Source organism: Xiphophorus maculatus, chromosome 6, assembly GCF_002775205.1.
Source record: "Xiphophorus maculatus strain JP 163 A chromosome 6, X_maculatus-5.0-male, whole genome shotgun sequence".
Taxonomy (NCBI): Eukaryota; Metazoa; Chordata; class Actinopteri; order Cyprinodontiformes; family Poeciliidae; genus Xiphophorus; species Xiphophorus maculatus.
In genome coordinates this window covers 11329969-11347711 of record NC_036448.1, presented here as the reverse complement: position 1 = coordinate 11347711, position 17743 = coordinate 11329969, and the positions used below count along the sequence as shown (strand labels likewise).

Genomic DNA, 17743 nt, shown 5'->3' with positions numbered 1-17743 from the left:
CCCCACAACTGGTTGGGCTGTATGAATGTGGCTGGAATTATCGGAGGCTCTTTGTCCGCATGAGCAGACAACACAATGCTGCAGAGTGTGACTACAGCGCCACCTGTTGATAGATGGGAACATCAGTGAGTGATCGGGGGCTTTTAGGTAGTGTGCTAATGACATGAGGATAAGGAGACATCTGTCAGCTGCTAATATATTAAATTCCATATGTAATAAAGGAAATAAAATAAGCTGACTCATTTCATTAAAGCTCTTATGCTAGCTTTTCTGTAAAAATAGTCAAAGTCACTTTACCACTTGAGCTATTTTTTTAAAAATCCGACTGTCACTCGTCTTCAAAAAAGAGGTATAGGGAAAAAATAAATTTTTTTCTGATGCGTATTTTTATTTATAGTCATGGGTTTTCCTCTCTAGGACAATATGTCATTCTTAGGTTTTCTATTTGCTTTGTAACATTGTGATTTGATTAAAAATAAATACCATCTTCCCAAAAACAACCCCTGCCATGAGCACATGCAGGGTGATGAGGCTTAACACAGCTGATTTGTCATTTTGAGTGTTTAGTTTGTTCATTTACATTTTTTTTTTACAATTATAGATATACCCTTAAAAGTATTTGTTGTGAACAGCATGCAGTAAAGTGACTCAAGTACACCCGAGAGAAATGCATGTGAACTGGGGCAGGAAAAACTGGAAAGGTCAAATTTCATTGTTACTTTACCCTTCAGTCTAAACATCTTATTGAGATCAAAATACATTTTTCTATGTGACTAACAAAGTAGTAGGAACACAACAAGTTAAAAGAAGAAAAATTCTAAAAATAAATAAATAAATAAATAATAAAAACCACAAAGTAACCACAACTAATTCTGCAAGTAACTAGGTTTCAATTAGGGTTGGAGGTAAGCACATTTTTACAGTGTAAAAGCATTTTGGCATTTTATATATTATTGTACATAATACAGAGCGGGAGGAGCAGGAGCGAGATGGATACTGTGATTATCAATTGTGCCCACAAATCTTATAAAAATGTCTATGGTTTGGTGATGATGACGTCTTAGTGATGTTTCCTGCAAAACTGATGCATCACAACAGCTGCTACTTCTGCCAAATATGATCACCAGGTAGACTAATAATCCTATCAGTTAGCCCCAGCATGCATGCATCTCCAGTACATCCTATGACATTACTATTCCAGTCAACACCAAGTGGAGGAGATAAGAAAGAAATACCTTCTCTCTGCAGTCTTCAAGTTGTTGGGGTAAGCTAAAGTGCGTGCATTGCCTTTGCGCTGGCAAATTATGTAACTATTTAGTGTGACACCAGCTGAAAATGAAACTGACCGTTTTTGAGTGGTGAATATGCATTTCGAAGTAATGGAAAAATACAAACAGGAACATTACCTATTAAAGTTCTGCATACAACCATTATACTCCTTACTGTTTGCTTAAGCTTAAACATCTACAGCACACATAACAACTCAAAGGAGATTTGGAAAGCTTTAGAAATTTTGTTGATGTCAATCAGAAGTGAAAAAATCCCTTCACCATTGAGTATACTAATGTCAGTTGATTAGCGTGAATATTGTCTCATGTAATTTTGATTACAATAGCAAACATAGTACTCATAAAATGCATCATTTTATGTGGTATGCCTTTCAAAAATGTTTTAATTTACAAGACACACACAGAAAAATAAATCCTTACTTCATTGTCATTATCCAGACATATTTATTTATTTATTGGGGAAAAAAATTGCCACTTGACAACATCTTTAATATAGCGTCAGTGATAATCAAATGTACGCTGAGCAATAGTTGTGTGTAAAAGCATGAGGGGACAAACAAAGACAAGTCACATGACGCGTCCTCCTACACTCTCCTTTGAAACAGAGACTTGCTGAACATCTATAAATGTTAGTTTTTTATAACCTCTGTTGAAAATCACCAGCGTATAGCACTACATAGTTGCCCGATTTTGTGGGGAGTTGTGTGAGCAAGCAAGTGTATTTGTGAGAGCAAGTGTGTACACGCCGGGAGTTTCTGTGTGTCGATCCCTGTTGGTTTCCATCTTGTGTTTTGTCTTCACAGTTGCTACGCTGAAACCATCTCAGTCCCCTGTAAGGCACCATAATGGACCCAGGAAGAGCATCTGGCACTTTGAAACGGCAAAAAAAAAAACATCTCCCTGCTTCGATCTGCCAATCTTTCCCCCAACCACTATAATACCATTTTCACGTTTCATTCTCCTTCCACGCCACGATAGACTGCGCAATCACAAAAGCCCAATTAGCCAAGAGAGGAACGTCGACTTTGCTTGGGGACCGAACAGCCAATGGCATCAGGCGGCATCCGACGAGGACCTATGGGGCCGCAGGCGCAGGTGGGTGGGACATGGTGACACGGTGACATGGATGGAGAACGCGCCATTTGTTTCTGGTCATTTATGTCAACCAAAGTTTTGATTGATGATACTCGGGGATGTTTTTCCCACTCTCCCTTGAGATTCCCACCTCTCAGGAGGGGGGTGGTTCCTTGGACCCTTAAGTTTGGCCCTTCGCCCTGTGCCACACAAACACATATCTTGCACAGACTTTTTGTTCCGTTTAGGGTCCCCAGATGGCTGCTACCCACACATCTGTATTGAAAGAAAAATCTCTAAATATAGGCTGCGTTTGTTACCCCTGCCCATGCATTACGATACCATTTGCACCAATTCTCTTTGTGCTTGATGAAGGTAAGGTGAGTGGAAAAGGACAACGGAAAATTCCCCAAAAGTAAAAACAAAGTAGACAAATGAAAATTTGTGCATGTGAGTGAGAGTGTAAAGAGAAAAGCCCGAGGGACGGTAGGTGTGTGGGCGTCTGAGAGAGGAGAACAATAGAAGCAAGGAAGGAGAGATGAGGAGCAGCACGTTGCCAGTGAGGATTTGATTGGGTGGGAGGATGGTTAGTGGTGGCGTGGAGTGGGGTGTTGGAAAAAAAAGGATGATCCCTCAAAGGCTCTATGAGATATTCCTGGAGCGAGCAAGGGTTTCATTTGGCTTGCAGTCCTAAACAGAGAGCTTAAACTGTTTAATATTCATACAGCCAGACTGGTATTCTCCTGGATATATTGCAGATAATAGAGTTTCTAAATGTGCGCTGTGGAAGTTTGTGCGGTCGAACTCGTCGGGTCGACAAAGCGTCATTAGCATGTCAGAGGCGTTCTGTTGGGTACCCAGTTCCCTCCGTAGCAGCTGCTAGCCTGGCAAATTACTCAGTTCATGTGTGCATCAGATTGAACGTGCATCCGTGTTGAGAATGCACAAAGGAGGAGGCAGAGGGAAGGTTACATCAAAAACACCCCTCCTCAGACGGTGTGTGTGCCTGTACGTGTCTAAGCTTTGATGACTGGAGAAATCTCCATCAGCACCTTGCTTTGGGAGCGTACAGTATTTGTGTGTGCACACGTTGGGAGTGTTTGTGTGCGATTGCATAAACATGGTGTCAGAGTGATGAGATGTTCTCTCTATCCATCTGTTCTGCTGGCATTTACATCTTAGGGAGCACTACAATGGAGGAGAGACAGACCGAGAAGGATAAACAGAGCTGTGGAGAAATTCAACAACGTTGTCAGGTTTGTCTGTCAGTCCCTGAAGTCAAGGTATGTCTGGGTTCCCTTTGGAGCTCTAAGGCTTTGCTGGCCATTGCTCCCCTTTGCCATTTTATTTCTTTTGTAGTTTCAGTCATTGTACTTAAGTCCCTTGTAGGGCACAAAACTGAACTGATGAGGAGCATCTGGCAGTTTGTGAAGGCAAAAAAGAAACATCTCTCAGCTTCAATCTGCCACTCCTTACCACCTCCTCCACACCATTACAGTTTTCACATTTCATTCCCCCCCCTATAGATCACAAAAGCCCAATTAGTCAAGAGAGCAACATCAACTTCGCTGAGGGACCAACTAACTACCTGCATCAGACAGCGCCTGGTGAGGGCCTGTCGGGCAGCATCGCAGCTGGGTGGGACGTGGCTGTGGGTTTGAGGTGACATGGTTCCAAGAAGGGAGAATTGTCCTTTTTTTGGCTGTTTGTGTCACCGTAGTTAGTTCTGCAGAAGCGTTCAAGAGAATCGGGTACTTTGCAGGAGCAGAACAAAATCTCCCCAATCGCTTCTCATCCGTTAATAATGCATTTATTACATTGGTTGTTTTGCACGTAATTTTTTTGAGTATGGAGTGGCGCCGTCTATCACAGATTGCGTTTAAATAAGCTTGCATAATTTTTGTTTTACGTTCAAGGAAATATAGGAACTTGCTTTGACTATTGAGAATTTTTACTCAGTATTTTGTAAAGGAATGTGGTTATGGCACCAATAGTAATACTGAGTGTCATCTATGTTATTAAATTAAATAAAAATAAAAATAAAAATATATAAAAATATATAAACGTGCCCTCTTAAATATAAAAAAATCCTATTATGCTTAATTGAGATTAATTTATTTACCCTCAATATACCCATAAAAAATTCTTAAATCATATATGTAGTCTAATTTGTATTGTTTTTTTAAAAACAGCTTCTTTTTTTTTACATTCTATTTCAAGTGAATTTCTGTTGGATCCCCCATTTGAGCCAATTTACTATAATGAGTTTTATGAGATTATAACTCTTGAACAAATTAAAATAACTCTAAGTGACCTACTGTTGGCATATTCTACTTGTTCTTACAGTAGATAGAAAAAAATATGCATCTTAAACTGTTGGTTGTATGAAACAACCAAATTTACAAGTGTACAAAATGATTTTTGATGACTGGTTGCATACGTTTTGCTTGTTTAACTCATGCAAAAGCACTGTCATGTACAAAAGGTGCCCTGTAACTACATTTTGATCGACTAATAATTCATGGAAATGCTTAGCTAGAAAAAAAAATCAACCTGAAATGAAGTGGAAAATAATGAAATGAAATCAAGTGCATAGACAATGCTTTGTTTGGGTAAGAAACAGAAGGAGAACTTTCCAAAATAGCAATGCACAAGTAGAGATCAGCTATAGGTGATTTGATCTGACTTTGACTCTTCTCTCATGTAAACCTTTACATCAGATTCAGGACTTTTAAGTGTCTTCGGGAGGATTTGAGAGCAAAGCTGCAATGCGTTTGTCTTTGGATGCGGAGTATATTTTGTTGTGTGTGCCTGTGCCGTTGTGGACACATATGAGTGTACGTATGAGAAACTCAGAGAGAAAAATCATTGTTCTGTTCCTTCTTATCTGCTGTCTCGGCGGAGTTCCTGTGCTGTTTCCCCCCTCAGCGATGTGACCCGACTGTGATACGGCGCAGCCTCCTCTCCGCAGATAACATAGCACCCTAAAAATACTCCTCTTTCTACCACTCCAGTCCCCTCTGTTCTCCTCACCTCCTCTGGCTCGACGTATCTTCTGAGATCTCCCTCTCTGCTGTGAGTTAGCGCTGCCAGACTGAAACACCTCTGGGCGCCTCCTGGTGTCACAGGGGTCTTTTAACTCGGTATCTTCTCCTCTATTCGTCATCTGATGCTCACTCTGTCAAAGGCCGTGGATGTTGCAGTGTTGCTTTGAACAACAAACGTGTTAGTAAGGCTGTTACATCACAAGTTTGCTTATAATCTTCCACAATAACTCCTTCAGCTACTTCAGTCACCCACAGTCTGGACACACAGGGCAGATGGCATGTAGGAGGAAACAGTGAGGACGAATCTGCTGGGCTCACATAATTATATATCAAGTAGTTTACCATGATTCCTCAATAAAGCACAGATGAGGCCATTACTTTTGGTGCCACGCTGCTCTGGAAGTGGGGAACAATGCTTATTATGATAAACAAAAGGATCTTTAAGAAAGATCATGCCACAGCAAACTGCTTTTAGATATTTTTTTTATCACTCTGTTGCCTGAACTCTCTTCTGTTGTAAAAGTGCTTTTAAGAAAACAGACAAAAACCCCTTTATGTGGGCTCGAGGAAGTTTGCTAATTAAAAATGCTTTTATTCTACGCTGCTCTGCCACGTTTGACATTTAGGGTTAGGAAGCTGCCGGTTTTGTTGCTGTGGTTTGTGCCTATGTGCACCAGCATACGTGTGCATCCTCGCCTTTTCTCTTGGCCTACACCCACGCAGGTGACCAGAGTGGGGCATTGTGTGGGTGGACAACTCAATGGTGACCCCCCCCCTCTCTCTTCTTACTCTTACTCACCCTCTTTCGTTCCCCTCCCCACATCTCTTTTCTTGTCCTGCATCCAGCAGTGTGAGCTTGCAAATGAGAATAGGGACCGAAGCGAAGTCTTCCTCACCCTCTTCCTCAAGTAAATGATTCCTAAAAGAACCAAAGTATAATTGTATTAGTACTAAGTTGTATGCATGTATTTTAATTTCAGCGGAAGCGATTTTAAGGAAGACACCTGAAGTCAATTTATTTATTTTTTTTATGAGAAAAAAACTGAAGTAACCCAAATCAGTGTCCTTTATATTAAGAAAGAAAAGAAAAGATGTGTAATGAAAGCTGTTACTCTTAGCGATAAACTCACAACTGATTCTCCTCGACCGTGCCAAGCTTTTTAAGTGTCTTTTTGGCGTCATGGTGGTTTTACCGCCTGTAGCACTACTATTTCGGTGCACTCTCACGGCTCACGGCAGTGTTGTTTCCACTTAAAGAAATCAAATTCTTTTATTTTTTTCTTTATCAAGGGAATTTTTCACAGACATGCTCTGCAGTACTTTTGATGGGGCAGCAACATTTGATAAAAAGATAAAAATAAAAAAAATCAGCAGGTAAGGTTGAAATGTAAGAAAGGAAAAAACTCCAAAAAGCAGGAGGTCAGGGTCTACAGATATAGGCGACACTAAGTAAGTGGATAATGTATATTTTTTATAGAATGTGTCATTTTAAATAATAGTTTTGGTTAAAATGATAAATAACTGTTTTTAAATGGAAATAATACCTGGTTTTTTGGGGGGTTTTGTTTTTAATGCCAACAAATCTTCATGACACAAAATGACACTAAAATACATAAATTTATTGTTATTGTCTTTACTTAATAGTGGAAACAATGTGCTTTCTTTACATTACTTACCACAAATATCAGCATCCCATAAATGAAAATGTTTTCATACCTATTTTGCAAAAGGGTTTGTTTTTCTTAATTTCAAAAAACCTAAACAGAAAAAACTAAAATGGTGATTACTCAAAACTGAAAGCATGTGTTTATTAAAAATTACTAATTGTCTTTTTCCAAACTGGCCATGTAAAAGTGGCAACAAGTTTTATTTAGCTGGGCGGAGAGCACAATGGCTCTTTGGACCTTTGAATGGACAGGTTGGGTCACTGTCCTCTGTCCCACTCAAACACAAACTTAGACATTTACAAATTGCTTTACACGGTTTTATGTTAAGGTAAACAGTGTTTGTTTTATTACTTTAAAGTGAAAAGGGAGAAAGTCTTGAAGCAGAGTAACAAGATATATGCTCTTGAATAACTGTTCCCAAAACCCATCTGGAATATGTAGAAGTGCCTTCTGGTGGAGAGAAATGTCATTTTAAGTAGTGCTCAATTTATGTGACATTTGGGATAAAAATAATGGGATGAGCCAATTTTACTCACTGTGTAAAGTGTTAGGGTGAAGCAGATACAGCTGGTAAAACTAACTGGGCGTTCATTGTGAAGATTATCTGACTCCTATTTCCGCTCTGCTGTTTGAAATATTGTTTTTGGTGAAGCACTGACAGAAGATTAGAGCTTTCTTCTTTAACAAGTTAATGTATGTTGGGGCAGCAGATGAGGGAAGAACTGAAGAAATTCCTGCAAGTGCAAAATGTCTGTGGCTGTGCAACAAAAATGAATAGATTACAGCCTCTTAAATATTATTGGAGTTGTAATACTGATGAAATGTTGTGCTATTTTACTGCATCTTATAGCAACCGAGTTGACAAGCATGTACATTGCATCGGTTTTGTGATGTCTGATGTATTGAATTGGGTTTCAGCAGCAAAAAATATTTCATTCTTAGGTTTTTAAGAAAATCCATCTCTATTTTTTGTGATTAACTTGATATAAAATGATCTAAAACATAAAACTGACAGTTAACAAACCTGAAGTAAGCAAAAGTAAAACTGAAACTGTCACCTCCCAGAAAATGGGTGTTGGTTTGTCTCTCTGTGAAAGACGGTAAGATAGGAGGATGTGTTTCATAAAGGATTAACAAGGATTAGTCTCTCAAACAAGACAATTATCCCTTCTATCACATCACATTTGTCTTTATCCTTATGTGCAGCAGGCCACACAGATACACACAGGTTTACACAGGAGTGAAACAAAAAGCAAGATTTTAAAACCAGGTTGTAGTCTTGTAATGTTAACACGTTTTGCACATTGCTGATAGCAGCTATTTAACTTGATATTTAGGTGTTTCTTATTTCTTTGATTTTGTGACAGTCAAACTGTCTATAAAACATTCAGATTCGCATTTTTTAAAATCACTACTGTATTTTTTTTGGCCTTTAGCAATACTGCCCCCATATGGGAAAAGAGAGCAAAAAAATAACCTGCAGTACATTGTCTAAAGCCTATGTTTGCATGTTATTTCCCTTTTGATGTAATTTCTACATCTCAGTGGGTTAAACGATGTAAAAAATAATAAAAAAAAACATATAAGAGATATATAAATTATGCCCAGCACCACAACTATTCAGGCCAAATGGTAACTATTATGTTCCAAATAACTTCAAATGCATGTTATTGAACTTGAGAGGAAACTGAAGTGTATCCCCCACATATCTACAAACTCTATACAGAACCCAACCTTCCTTTTGTGAGGCAGCAGCACAAAAGGAACAGACTGAGTTCACACAGTCTGTTGCAAAAATGTGTATGAGCCTGAACTGAGATGACATGATTTTAAGGGTTTTAAATAACAGACTTAAAAGTTTGTTGCATACGTGTTTTTATGATGGAACAACTTCTGAGTGCCTGAACTAAAGGTGGACTATTAATCCAGAGAAGACAATATCTGATGGTTATCATCAAATTAATCCTTACAGTCGGCTCCAGACACAAATATTTGCAGTGTTTAAACCCCTGTTTGAAACACTCTCAGTGGTGAGACTTAAACAAATGATGGCAGTTTTACTCTCCAGCTGGTCCCTCAATGCAAACATCTGTGTTTGCAAAGGAAAGGGCAAACAGCAGAAGAGCAAAAATTATTTAGCAACAGGGAGTAATGTGCAATTACATCTCCGTTTTTGCCCTCTGTGATGTTTTGTCGTACGTCACACAGCTTATCAGCTTTTTAAAAAAAGGAAAGCAGCAGCTGGCTAGTCCATCTCTAAATGGCTGAAAAGGGTTGATATCTTTTGACTGGTCTAGTCACAGACTGGAATTGAACTGCATCAGAAAGCTGTGGTAGCTGCAAGTACCTTCTTCATACTCAGAATCTCCCCTGATCCCCCTCACTTTCCTTGAAAGTGCGGCTGAACTGAATGTAATTCTGCCCACCCTGAAGGGTTCTTTTACGTCACAAACTCTTGATAATCCTCACTAGATTTAGTGTTGGCTTTTTGTATGTACTTAGGTTAACTTTGCCTGACATTAAAATCAGTTTGACCACCTGAAACATTAAGAGTGACGAAAATGAAATAAACCATGAAAGCTGAAAGGAAATAAAACACTTTTCACATTGCTGTGCACAATTTCTGATGAGAACAGGATGTGCTTGCATCGTAAGAAAGTTTCGTCTTTCTAGGTCAGAGACGGTAGTGGGAGATTCATCAGCCTTTTGAAGATCAAATAGGTCAACTTAACTAGCGAAGAGATTTTCACGCAACATAGCCTGCTTGCTCAATACAATGCAATCTTAAGCTTACAGATACTGCAAACAACGAAATATTTCTATTTCTACTGAAGCTTTTAGGTCAAGTTGTGGTAGTGGCTAGCAAAGTAGCACATTTCTTAGAATCAGATTTGACTAAAAGAAAAACTCGCCACATGTAATAGTTTAAAGGGCTAAGGAAACACAAGTGTAACCCTATTAAATGACAACCAAAAGAACAGAGAATGTTGAATGAATTGTACAAATTTAGAAGGAACAAAATTAACCAGGAAATTAGTTTTAGAGAAAGGAACCCAAGAATGTTCTGTGCATTATTGTGCAATGAGAAACGGTGAAAGAACAGGATGCATGATCAAATGCCACGTCTTGATGTTGTGGTATTCAGATAAAATGTGCTATCGAAAAGATCTTGAGCTTTGGCTTCCGTGATGCATTGCTGGGTTTCCTGTCCTCAATGTGGGACCTATAAAGGTAGACGTCTGACCAAACTTATACAAATACAGTAAGCGGTTGGTTGTTATCTGCTGGATCCCTCATCATGACTCCCAGAAGCATCATCATGATCGCCATTCCCCTCTTCATCATAGTGGGAATATTGATCCCAGCTCCAGCTGCCGGTGAGTTTATTCTATCACTTATTCAATTCAATCAAGAACATCAAATATATTGAAGTTTGAATATTTTATTCAAGCGGTGAGTCAGCCTTTGTGTGTGACTTTTCCGTCTGAAGGTTTCCGAACCAGCAAACCCTGCTGTACAAGGTACAGTAAGAAGCCAGTTCCCTTCCAAAATATCAGAGGCTACAGAGAGCAATTACCTACAGAACACTGCCGCATCAGTTCAATCATGTAAGACTCCCCCTACCACAAATCTTTACACTTTCTGCATCCTTTCAATTGCTTTCAAGGAAGAGCGCTAATTTGCCATTGTTGCACAAATTTGATAAGATTTTAACATATTTGTGATGGAAAAAGCATCACAAATATGTTACAAAAGTTCACAATGTCCCAATCATCTTCCAAATGGTTCTCTAAAAATGTATTTTTTTATTCTCCAGAATGAGTTGCTACAGCGGTATTTTCTCAGAATAAATGATCAAAAAACATCCATGTTTTCTTTAGAAAATAGTTTTATTTTGTTACTCCAACAAGTGACTCGTGTGTAATAAATTCAGATGCTGTTTATGTGTCTTATTATATTTCTTTTTATCACAGTTTTTACACCATCAATAGCCAGGAAATCTGTGCAAGTCCAAATGATGACTGGGTGAAGGAAGCTCTCAACTTACTGAGGTAGACTCACTAAGTCAGACTTAGTTGACTTAGTTTTTACAGTAGTATCTGATTTGAGTTTAGATCCAGACTTTCTCATTATGAAGCAGAAACACGCTATTACATAAAGGGTTTGATTTAAACCTTCTGTTTTTTTCTTCAGCTCAAAACTGAAGACGATGTCCCAGAACACAGACGGTAAAAAAATGTGAAGCCTGCAAACTCTTCCATTCGTGGTGCAAGTGGATTTCCCAACAGTTTATAATTCTTCACAAGTTATAAATCACTTACTGATTTAAAACAAGAAAAAAGGGTTTTATGTAATCATCCAGACCAATAAAGTTTAGAGATGTTATTCTTCTGCAATCAAGCCTTTATGAGAATATAACCTCTTTTATTATTGATTTTAATGCGTTCATGTTCAATAAGTTAGAATATTAGGAAATAACACTTATTTATTCCAGGAACTCAATTTACTTTTTTAAAAATTAATTACACACTCTGAGGCTTTCAAGCCTTCATTTCTGATAATTATAATAAGCTTTGACTAACAGCTCATGAAAACACATTTAAGATAAAAATATTACATCAGAGCAAATATATATATGTTTATTGGAAAAATAGGGGCTTAATGAAAGTATGTTTAATAACTGCTTAAGGGTTTTTATTTTCAAAACAAACAAATGAGTGTTGTTGTAACCCATATTCTATTTTATTGGATGTGAGTATACTTGCTTTTTACTGGTGCTGGCTTAATAATGTTCATTTATTTCAGAGTTAAACTGATAAAGCAAAACAAAAAAAGAAAACAGCTAAGATATCAATTATTTACATTTCTCTCATAATTTTGAAAATATTATTATATATCTGTCTTTTTCTTAATGCTTTTTGATTCTCGTAATAAACAATTGCTTAAGTAAACATGCTAATAATGAAACCGAAATAAAAGATTCATAAAAGGTTTAAAGCTGTTGTGTTTTTTTGAACCAGGGTTCAAATTCTAAAAATGTAATTTCTACTTATATCAAACTACGGTAATTTAATTTAGCAACTTTTATTGATTTGTTGAGTTTTGCGTTTTCAGCAATTAGCCTTTATAACAAGTTAAATATATTTTTTCATGTTCAGCTGATCCTCTCTAACTTTAACTTTGAAAAAAAGTTAATTTCTAGATTAATTTCACTTTAACAAGTTAATGTATGTTGTCGGGCTTCATGCAAACAACGGACGACAAATGAGTGCACCAAGGAAATTGGGTAATAAAGAAGTCAAGATTTTCCTCAGTAAATGTTTCCTTAGTAAATAGTTTTTTTAAAAAATAACTACACTACCACAAAATCCACAAAAAATGTCAGTAACCACCCAAGAAATCCAAATATACAAAGAAATTTAAACACATTTTCCATAAGTTATGTTATAACACACTGAAGAGTCACAGACAATAATTATTTCAATAGCCTTAATGAAATGTGTATATTATTCAGTAAAACCTTTCATGGTGACAAAGTCAACATGTCTCATGAATGAAGAAATTAGTAACCTGCATTACTGTGAATTCAGCCCATTCTGTCTCAAAACTCTGTTTTCAGTTTCAAAGTTCTGAAATCCTCTGCTATGCAGTTTGAACATTTTTCAGACACTGATTTGAAACTGATTAGATTCACATTTGGGAGCTGACTGGGCCATTCTAGCAGCTTTATTTCCCTTCTCTTTAACCAATAGAGAGTGTCCACGGCTGTTTTTCGGTTCAATGTTTTGCTGAAACATCTTGAGAAACTGAGAAATTTTTGAAATCTTCCAGTTCCTAACAGGCTGAAAAACAAACCCTCACCATGATATTCCCACCACTAATCTCCCATTTTTGTGTTTTTGAGGAGATATCCAGTAGCATTCCTCCTTGAGACATGATACTTGCAGTGATAGCCAACTATTTTGAATTTCATCTCATCTCACTGCGCTGTATTCTGTCACTATTTCATTGACTTGTTCAAGAAGTCTTCAGCCAAATTCAAGCAAAGTTTCAACATGTTTAGTTTTTTCTTCTGAAGTGGAGTCTTGTGCAGTGTCCTTGCCATTCTGGTAGAGTAGATTACTTAATCTTGGAAATACCCTATATACTTTTTATTCCAGGTATTTCGTACACTTTTTGCAAATTCCTATTGGCTCTTGGACATTTCTTCTGGTAACGCTTTTGCCTGCTTTGACTGAAATCTTGGGTGTCTGTAACTCTTGGTCGTGGATGGATTACGATAAATTAATGACCTTTACACTGCCAGACTATGGTTAACGCTGTGGTTTACACTGTAACATCTAAGTTCAGAAATGTGTCAGCACATGTTGTATGACAGTTCTTTTCCAACACTCTGATTGCTCTGAAATGATCATTTCTACTGATAAGGTAACAGGTTGCTGTTGAAACACAGACAGATTTCTAGAGCAGTGAGACAGTGTCATGGTGGGTTCACGTTTTTTGACCCACATACAGAACACAAACAGGAGACTATGAAATCAGATAAATGAAGTTTATTTTGAAACAAAGACGAATTGTGAAATGTGTTGTTCTTGTCCTGTGGGTGGGAAGCCGGGGTCGTCGTTATGGTACTCGCAGGCAAACACTCCGGCGTTGAAGTGCTGGCAGCCAGCTCCTCATGTACTACAAGTTGACAAAGTAGGTTGATCACAGGTGTGCTGAATCCAGACAGCCGGAAAGCCCTCCAGCTAAGAGCAGCCTCTTGGCTCCATCTACTGGAGGATGAAGGAAGCAGCAGACAACAGAGACTTCCCACAAAGACCCAAAACCCCCAGTTCCCAACAGACAGGGGGACAGGTGAGGAGAGCAGGGTTGCCTTTTCATATCTTTTCTCTTTTTTTGCCTCATCCTCTTTATGTGTTACTATTTCATTATGTCCTGTGTCATTTCAATTTATTACTCATACTAGAATTCATGGAGTTATTAGTTTTGTTTTTTTACTTTGGTTTTAATTGACATGAAGGGGAATTTATTTTTAATAGTTCCATTATATTTACAGAAAATTACCTGAATGTGAAGCTAAAATAACATCAAAAAATCTTTTAATAATATTAATGCAGTAGTTTGTGTACAAGGCCTTTCTTCTGTTTTTCAAAAGAATTAACAGCATTAGTGAAACGTTTCTGTGTCATCTGAAATACAGAACAGGCTGCTGCTCCATGTGGTTAATATTTTAAAGGCATCATGACTGTCTGGGTTACCTAAAAGAGAAAGCTGCCAGCATGTCTGCTGAAGGTGTCTGTAAACTTCTCAGTGACGCATTCTGACCTCTGAGCTGCTGCAAATGCATGACAGGACTGAGAAGAAGGTAGTTTCTATTTCAGCTCAACACCCAAAGGGGTTGGAGTCCCAGACTGACAAGGTGACACTGCAAAGATGTTCTGGTAGTCTGTGTTGAGTAGCCACTAGATGGCAGACGAATTCTTTAACACAATATGCTGCCAATTCATCAGTCACAAGATTATTATTATTATAATTTTTTTGACTGCCTTAACCGTTATAATCATTTGGAAATTAGAAATGAAAAAGAAATCCATGCTTAAGGGCAAATTTACTTTAATAGATGGTTCAGTTGGTCAGAATTTGGTATTTAAAGTATTTTAAATGATGAAACACATCACACATGAAACCATGACACATGGACAAATATAGTGAAAATTTGAGTAACAGAAAATAATGAAGCCTGGATGTTTGAACTGTTCTCATTCAGTTTACCATGCAAAAAAGTCATGGGAACTACGTTATAAGCTACAACATCTCAAATGACACAGGGATGCTATAACCCAATAACTGCTAATCAGTCTAACCAGGAAACACTAAGTGTGTGAATAAAGCTTACTAAGAGTCTGATTACTTTTACTAGAGTCAGCAAAGTAAAATACACAAACTCTAAGGTTCTACGCAAGTTATTAAACCTATCTTGATTACTGTGGTAGTCAGAGAGAAAATGACTGTGAACTAAACAAATCTTGGCCCATATAATATAATATAATAAGATCAGAGGCACAATCTGTACGATTGCTGTCATCCGTGATAACAGGAATCTAAAAAGGGTCTAAAAATGTCTTTGATTAAATTTCTCTTTTTATTCTTTGTATGAGACTTTAAACAGAAACAAGGTCACAGCTGACTTAATTGTGGATATGACATATCTTTCCACTTATTTACCCATTGTTTTGAGCCAAACGGAGACGCAACTTCTTCTTAGTCTCATTTGACTGAGACAAAGAGTCTTAGTATCCCATTCTTTTGCAGAATTTATTTATTTTTTTCTGTCATCCCTCTCAAACAGCTGGTTGGTATGTCGATAGCGTCTCTTGAATTTTATGGAGACTTTGTGACCTCTAGATGGAGCTCTTTGCTGTAGTTCTTTTAACTGTGAACAATCAATTTTTTTTTCAAAATCTCCCTTATGTTCATCTTTTCAGTGCATGATGGCAAGACAAGCTTGGTTCAGTATCAGCATTGTTTGTCACACTTTCAGTTGTTTTAAATGATTAACTTATTGATCTGACTGTAAATATAGGGAGGCTTAGTATCTTGCAGCAGTCTCTTGACTTTTAAAGTTCAACACATATCCATCTTGCTCCAATGCCACACTCTCTTGTCCTTGCTACTTTTAAGTGGAGCTTGAAAATGTTGGTACCGTTGTCAAATTTTACTAATGACTCAGATCAGCTTGAGAAAAATGCAGGAAAACAACAGAACTTGACAGAGTCAAGATACTGTCTCCTACATGAATATGCAAAATATTTGAAACGTTATCTACAAAAGATGACAAGCTTGGATGGATGACAAGTGTTTCTTTTATTTCTTCTTGTAAACTAAACAGCACCACATTGTGTTTTACTCTGCACTGCACATAACAGGTGGATTTAGTGAATACAGGCAGCAGAGATAAAACTGAAGAATAAATACATCTGGTAATAAATATTAAATATTAAAAAATACACCCTGGAATTTTTAATTATCTTAAATTAATGAAGTTGGACTACAGGCTTCTAGGACTTAGTGGTGCTCATGGTGCTGCTGGTGGAGGTAGTGGCAGGAGTTGTCTTTTTTGCTCTGCGAATCTGCCTGAGAAACACACAGTCAACAGACGATTGTTAAAATACCAGACTGTGCAGCATACCGCCTCTCAACAAAGTCATTTGCAAAAGGTGTAAATGGAAAAACTGACAGAGAAAATGAGGGTCTACTCACTCTAACTCCTTGATCTTCTCAAACACCCAGTCCTGTTTCCAGTGGCTGCAGACTTCTCCTTCTGATGTTTGAAATCTGTTAGGAAAATGTAATTCAATTAAAATACAAAAAAAAAACTCTCCTGTACAACACCTTGAATAAAATACAGATTTTGACCATAGTTCCCCTAGAGCCTATGAAATTCCTATTTTTAAAAGTAAACTGAAATCGTCTGCATTGTTTTATAACTGGAATCGAATTGGAAAGTTTCTATTAGTCTTTCAACCTGTCTATGTGATTAGATTGAATGTGACCTTCTATTTATGTGTATCGATTGGATGGTTATTTTATGTCAGTAGTTTTGATCTTGGAGATTTTCCACAGTATGAAAAAAACTAGCTAAAATTAATTGAACAGAAACGATTTCTTACATGACTGCACGAACACAGGGCAAGTTCTTCCTCTGCATCCTGTAGCCAATGATGGGAGCAGTGATGCTCTTCTCACTCATCTCAGTACAGCATGCTATAACCTTGATTTCTGTTTCACATAACAAAATGAGAAAAAATACTTCATAAATTACCATTTACATATATTTTTTAAAGTGCGTGGCATTTATATTATGCATATTGTTTACACATAGAAGGAAGATTTTTGGATGGAAATCTTACCTGAAGCAGATGCTACCAGTATCACTCCGGCCAGAAAGGCCAGACAAGTCAGTCCTCTGATGCACATCTGCATGGTCGCTGTGTGAGGGGCTCTGGAGATTCTTTGCAGTCACTGAAATTTGGACCTGAGGTTTGTTGTTGAATCCTAACGACCAGTCTCCGGGTTTTATTGCACAAAAAGGGGAAATGGAACCAAACTGAACGGATGAAGAGTAAGAGCATCACAAGGGCGCGTCCGGGTGGAGGAAGTGATGCGCCAGATTCTCCTGAAGACATCCATTTCCCTTTTTTATGGTTTGGCAATGAAGTTGACCCAGTTTGACTCTATCATGTGTTTTATCTTGTTGAACTTCGAAACTATTCAAAATACAGGTACTGATACAGATAGATAACTCCAACATTACGCATCCCCCTGACAGATTTTGCATTAAATTTTGTTCTCTAGGTATAGATATGACATAGATAGATAGATAGATAGATAGATAGATAGATAGATAGATAGATAGATAGATAGATAGATAGATAGATAGATAGATAGATAGATAGATAGATAGATAGATAGATAGATAGATAGATAGATAGATAGATAGATAGATAGATAGATAGATAGATAGATAGATAGATAGATAGATAGATAGATAGATAGATAGATAGATAGATAGATAGATAGACATCCTTCTAAATAAAATAATCATTTGTTTTTAGATTCAGTGCTATTGTGGTGGAAAAATTATTATAAGTTAACATCTGCT

The 17743-nt window shown here is 37.5% G+C and overlaps 1 protein-coding gene across 1 annotated transcript; it reads left to right on the top strand.

Annotated features, from left to right (window-relative positions):
* Positions 1-10292: 10292 nt before the first annotated feature.
* On the top strand, positions 10293-12062 carry LOC106700473 (C-C motif chemokine 20-like). The gene is made up of 4 exons (XM_014476005.2): positions 10293-10454; positions 10568-10685; positions 11052-11129; positions 11272-12062. Exons 1-4 carry the CDS (start codon positions 10376-10378, stop codon positions 11318-11320), a joined length of 324 nt encoding a protein of 107 aa, XP_014331491.1. The 5' UTR covers positions 10293-10375; the 3' UTR covers positions 11321-12062.
* Positions 12063-17743: the final 5681 nt, after the last annotated feature.